We start from the raw sequence: 6044 nt of genomic DNA, 5'->3' as shown, positions 1-6044 counted from the left end.
CCCCCCGCCCCAACTCCGCCCCCTACTCCCCCCATTGGCTCCCTCCCCGAATCCCCGCCTCTTCCCCAGGCTCACCATTCCTCATCGGCAGCCCAGGCCCGTTCATTCCCCTGCGGGACCCGAGCGGGATGGGGGGCTGGGGTCTGCTGCCCCCACTCCGGGGCCGCCGCGGGATAGCACCAGCTGGGCAGCAGCCCAGACGCGACTGGCCAGGGGCTGGGCGCAGCGTGCGCGCTGCTGGGTCCCCGCAACAGGCCCGGGCGGTTCAGGCCCGGGCGCCAGAGCCACAGCTGCCGAGCTTGGCCATCGGCCGCTTCCTCCCCCCGCGGCAGTGGGAGCTGCAGCAGCGGCTGCTCCCGAGTCCCGCTGCCCAGGGGGAGAGAACAGCCGCTGCCTGGCCCCGCGGGCCGCCCCCCTACTCTCCCTACCGCCCGACTGAGTCCTGCCTGCTCGGGGTCAGGCTAGACTCTCACTCACCCTGGCCCCACGCTTCCCCTGCATCTCCCGGGCCTCCCTCCAGCGCTTGTGGAGGAAGGGTGGTTTTTTTTTTTTTTTTTTTTTTTTGCCCCGCCCCGCGTCCCGATATTTGACTTGGGTGATCTGGTCACCCTAGGCTAGAGTGGGTTGAAGGTACAGATAGCCCTGAACCACTACTGAAATAACTCACCATTGCTTGAGTTTTGGAATGGCTTCTCTGCCTCAGATCTCTTCTGCATTTCATTCTTCTCAGGGGTCCCGTGTCCCGTAGAACTCGGCTGGCGGTGTCTTATGGAAGTATAATCTTCACCTACCATTGTAGTCTACCATAGAAGAGAGGAAAGAATTAGTTAGCAAAAGGCCTCAGACACGATGCATTTATTCAGCTATTACATATGCTAGATTTTTCCTGCCTTTGACTGCTCACTGGAGGTGGGGAGAAAAAAAAAGAAAAAGCGGTTAAATGGGACTGGCAGTCTAACAAAGCTAACCCCCTCTCCCATCCCAACTATCTACATAGTAAAATCTGTACTAAGAACCATACCTTCTCCTCCCTTCTCTCCACACTGGACAGTAAGTGGGACAGAAAAAGTTAATTCCCCCACATTCCCAAACCACCTCCAATACACAAACCCTTCATTTTAAACAACTAGGAATCCTCAGGGCTCCCAACACAGTGTTGGGAGCATCACTTCACAAGTGAAGCCTTTAAAATGCTTCACTATGCAACTGATTTTTGCTGGTAATTTATATAGCAAAACCTGTCTCTCAACACTGGTTTGGGGGTTTTGAGATTCCTCCCCTCCCTGCTTTTTCAAATTTCGCTTTGGCATCACGGAAGAAAATACCAAGCCTGAGAATACCAGACAATCCCCTTCCTGTAAAAAAAGCCCAAGTCCTCAGTAAACCTAGTGCCTTATTTAGACAAATGAATGATTGTGCTGCAAACCACAGTGAAACAGGAAGAGAGAGAACCGTGTTTGTTTAAACCACGCCAAACCCAACAGCAGGGGCCATTGCTGAAGGCTGAATTATTACTAACACAGATTCCTGCACCACCACCTCCAGATTCAAAATGTAGACCTGTTTTTTAAAGGGAGGGAGAGGTGTTATTTACGATAGTCACCAAGAGAAAAATGGCATCTTGCCCTACTCTTGACTAACAAAATGGAAATCTATGAAGCTCCCTAAAGTTGCCCCTACCCCAGACTGGGCTTCCAAAATACCAACCACACACACTTTTCTTTCATAAGACTCGCTCCTTACATTTATCTAAGTGCTTCTCATCCAGAAGCATCTAAAATATCTCTGTAGTCCATCAGAGTATACTCTGTGTGCATATTTATAAACACACGTACTATACTCACTATTGAAAGGCAATATCCATTTAAGAAAATGTCCCAACACTACAACCAGGGTTGACACTCCTGCAAGAAGAAACAGGATCTCTCTCAGTCACATATGGTCAGGCCTTCAGCTTCACTTCTCATTAAAGATACAGCAGCACCGGTTACTGTTCTTGATTCTGTAAACTTTATATCTAGCAGCAGTTTCCATTCCTCCCCACACCACTTTGGGCACTGCTTCTGTATAGACAAAGTGAAGAATGCCATCTACTGAACCACCAGCATCACTTCCTGAAGCACCTACATGTTCCTTGGAAGCCCCTTGGCAATTACTACTAACCAGGCCCAGTCCTGTTTATCTTATGAGATGACATCCCAGACTGCAAGCTATAATATAATCAAGGACTATAAAAAATGAGAGAAAACCTTCCGAGTTAACCACACACAATAGCAGGTAGTTTGTGTGATCATTTATATGACAGGTATTATTACTTTAATACAGATTTACATAACCCAGGAAATGACCTTAGAGGAAGAGTTACTATATTTTCACACCAAGTGCCAGATGTAATGCACTGGATCAGACAACCGGTTGAAAAGGACATAGTCCACAGAGGCAGGCTTTGTACACCACTGTTGCTGCTATCACCCCACAGCAAAACCAGTTTGTGTTTACTTCACATATTCCCCAATGTATTGAAGGCATTACCCCCTGAAAAATCAAAGTTCTAGGGGGGGACTGAGAGGTCCGGTGTTAACCCAACACATTGTCACATGGAATATCCGAGGTGGGCCCAAAGCTCGATACCTTTCTCAGTAGCACTTTCAACCCCTGTAGAGGCTGTAAGGACTGCACATTCTTCTCTGGTAAACCCACCCCCAGATCCCTTTCCAAAGGGCCTTTGGGATAGTGAGGGGAAGGGGAATAGAAGTTAAAGAGGAAGGTGGGGGTCACCAAAAGTAAATTTAAGAATATAACTAGAGTAAAATAGTATTGTGGGTACAGTATGTTTAACTGCCATACACTAGACTTGTTTTAAAGACAAATATAGCTCTTGCATGAGATAGATTTGATTATATGAATGACATTTATCATGCAAGATTAAATAAGTTTTTTGCACATGGATAATGGGATTATATTTGTGGGGAATGTCTTAATCTGCACCCTCAGTATTAGAAGGTACAATATTTGGCAACTGTCAATGTGTCAGTCTAACAAAAAAAGAAAACATTATCTCTCTTCTCTAATCTCCTTTAGAGCTGAGCCAATCACAAGACAAGGCTAAGATAAATCAGAGGTTTTCAGATGCACTGCAGCAGACAGGGCTAACTGCTTTCTGAGTGTCACCTTGACACACATGAAAGTCTGAAAGAATACAAAGAACAACCTACAATACGGACACAAGAATCACCTCACCTTTTCTGGTAGGGAGGATTTAATGTGACACCTACCTCACGTAATGGCAAGTGACTTTCTGCACCCACAACTATTAATCCAGATCTTGAAATTAAAAACCAATATAACTAAGGAGCAGCAGCAGCAGGCGGCTAAACCCCATCACACTTGTATTTTTTGTTATTTTCCCTCCCCTTCTTTGCCAAGAACTCTCATGTTTCCTTTTTATGCCTCTGTCCAGTTTAACTCTCTCAGGCAGGTAAGCAAATGTTCTTCAGTCCCCTGGCTCCTTGAATGCTATGCAGTGAATCTCTTCTGGCTTCCTTCCTCCCACAAGCTCAGCATATCACTGGTTCCACAAGCTGAACTTCCTCTTACATCCCCTTCTGTTCACCTTTACTCTCAGTAAGGAACAGTGTATGTTTCCGATACCCACCCTATGCTCCTTCTGGGCTTCAGAACCATGAACAGATCCCCTCAGCAGATTTCTTTAAAGAGGCTCATTTGAAATGGACTATCAGTTACCAGGTACTATACCTCATTCACAATCACTGAGATTTATTTTCTCCACCTTCCTTTTTAATTATTGCCAATAATCATGACTTCACCTCACATTAGCACAGAAACAATATATTTTAATACATCCATGTTTACACAATCACCTGTAAAAAGGTTGTGACATGGCTTCAAACTAAACTGCAGCCTACAATTAACAATCTCACTGTCCAAAGACAATGTTTTTGTTTTCCATATCAATAGTTTTATAAAAAACAGATGTGGATTCTGCTCCCTCAGACTGAAAGTGCCCTTCACACAACATAGGGCCTAAAATAAAGTTAGTCCATAAGCAAAACAAGCCTATTATGGTCAGCAAATAAAATGCTGTTTATTGTTTCGCTGGCACTCGGTACACTTGTACTGTAACAAGTGGACTTCCCTCTCTGCTACAGTACAGACAAGGTGAGTGAGAAATAACATTACTTATTACAAAACATTCTTTAAGAACAAATTTGATGCCTGAACTGGACTCTCTCCTCCAGATTGCATGCAGGCCAAAGGAGCATTACAGAATCATAGAACTGTAGGGCTGGAAGGGACCTCATGAGATCAAGTCCAGCCTCCTCCCCAAGGCAGGACCAAGTAAACCTAGATCTTCCATAACCAGTGTTTTTCCAGCCTGTTCTTAAAAACCTCCAATGAGAGGATTCCCCAGCCTCCCTTGGAAGCCTATTCCAGTGCTTAACTATCCTTATAATTGGAAAGTTTTCGTAACATCTAAGCTACCACTCCATTGCTCCAGATTAAGCCCATTACTTCTCACCCTACCTTCAGCAGATATAGAGAACTGATCACTGTCCTCTTTAAAGCAGCCCTTAATTTAAAAAAAAAAAACTGTTACCAGGGTCCCAAGTCTAAACATCTCCAGTCTTTTAACCTTTCCACACAGATCAGGGCAGCTGAACTTCTGTCATCTGTGCTGGTCTCCTCTAGATAGCCAGGTGGCCTCCCCGCCAAACCCTAGCCAGACCTGGGGCTCCGAGGATCGTCCCCCTCCCAGCCTGGCGGTCTCCACAGCAAGGCTGCCACATCAGCTAGGGACCGCGACCCCCAGCAGCAGCAGCCAACAATTAAAGCCTCTGAACTAACAAGCTCGCGCCGCCGTGACAGAGATCAATGCACAGCGCGGGGCGGTCCGCACGCAGCCCCTGCAGGGCAGCCACTCCGAGCCCGGCCCGTGCGGCGGAGAGCCCCGGCGAGGACAGCGCCCGCAGCAGCCCGGCAGCGGGAAAACCAGCGCGCGGACCCCACGAGCTCCCGGCCCAGGTGGCGAGGTACGTCACCTTATCCTCAGGGAGTGTGTCCGCGCGACTCCCCTACGCCTCAGCTCCACCTCCGGTTGGGTGAACGAAAGCGAGAACGGAACACTCCAGCCTTCCCCACTCCTCCATTACGTCACCGCGCAAAGGAAAAGAGTGGGGAGCGTCGCCTCTCATTGGCTGCCTGCCCTAGAACCAGGCCCCGCCCCCTTGCTACCGGCCAGAGGAGCTGGGGCAAAGGAGCAGCGTGCCTGTTGGGGGCGGGGCAGAGGGGAGGAACTGGAGCAGAGGGGGCGGGGGGAAGGCGGGCAGGGAGCACGTGAGAGGCACGTGTGCGCGCGCTCTGACTGGGCCCCCCTCCAGCTCCAGCCCTTGTCCTCGCAGTTCCGCCCTTTGTCGCCTCCCCCAGCCTGGGCCCCACCCGACGTCAGCATGTCCTGCGGCGGCTCTCAGCGTGGGCTGTGCGAGACTGGACTGCGACCCTCCCGCCAGCGGGCAGCAGGAGAAGCTGCTTGCCCCTCTGTAGCCAGAACCAGGGTCTCTCAGCGGCACTGGAAGGTGCTCAGATGCTGTGCTGGGCAGTGGAAGAACCTCTAGACATACTGGAGCCTAGCCTTGGTGAAGCTGCATTTTCAGGAGAGGGAACTGCAGAAAATAAGAACGGCCATATTGGGTCAGACCAGAGGTCCATCAAGCCCAGTATCCTGTCCTCCGACAGTGGCCAATGGTAGGTGCCCTAAAGGGGATGAACAGGCAGGTTATCATCAAGTGATCCATGCCCTGTCACCCAATCCCAGCTTCTGGCAAACAGAGGGCAAGGAACACCATCCCTGCCCATCCTGGCTAATAGCCATTGATGGACCTATCTTCCATGAATCTATGTAGCTCCCTTTTGAACCTGGTTATAGTATTGGCCTTCACAACACCCTCTGGCAAGGAGTTCCAGAGGTTGACAGTGTGTTGCGTGAAAAAATACTTTCTTGTGTTTGTTTTAAACCTGCTACCTAT

General features: G+C 49.0%; 1 protein-coding gene across 2 annotated transcripts in view; it reads right to left on the bottom strand.

Annotated features, from left to right (window-relative positions):
- Positions 1-4691, bottom strand: part of SOAT1 (sterol O-acyltransferase 1) — a 53840-nt gene extending 49149 nt beyond the window's left edge. The window contains exons 1-2 of one of the 2 annotated variants that reach the window (XM_026656128.2): positions 4619-4691; positions 668-800 (exon numbers count right to left, since the gene is read on the bottom strand). In XM_026656128.2, coding sequence (XP_026511913.1) covers positions 668-800; positions 4619-4639 — 154 coding nt within the window. In that variant the 5' untranslated portion in view covers positions 4640-4691. Of the gene's footprint in view, positions 1-667; positions 801-1844; positions 1863-4618 lie in introns of those variants that run through there. The other variant, XM_026656129.1, reaches the window with a different exon arrangement.
- Positions 4692-6044: the final 1353 nt, after the last annotated feature.

Source organism: Terrapene carolina, unplaced genomic scaffold (genome assembly GCF_002925995.2).
Source record: "Terrapene carolina triunguis isolate 2854851 unplaced genomic scaffold, T_m_triunguis-2.0 Scaffold212, whole genome shotgun sequence".
Classification (NCBI taxonomy): Eukaryota; Metazoa; Chordata; order Testudines; family Emydidae; genus Terrapene; species Terrapene triunguis.
The sequence above is the reverse complement of the archived record's forward strand: the minus strand, read 5'-3'. Positions and strand labels throughout refer to the sequence as shown.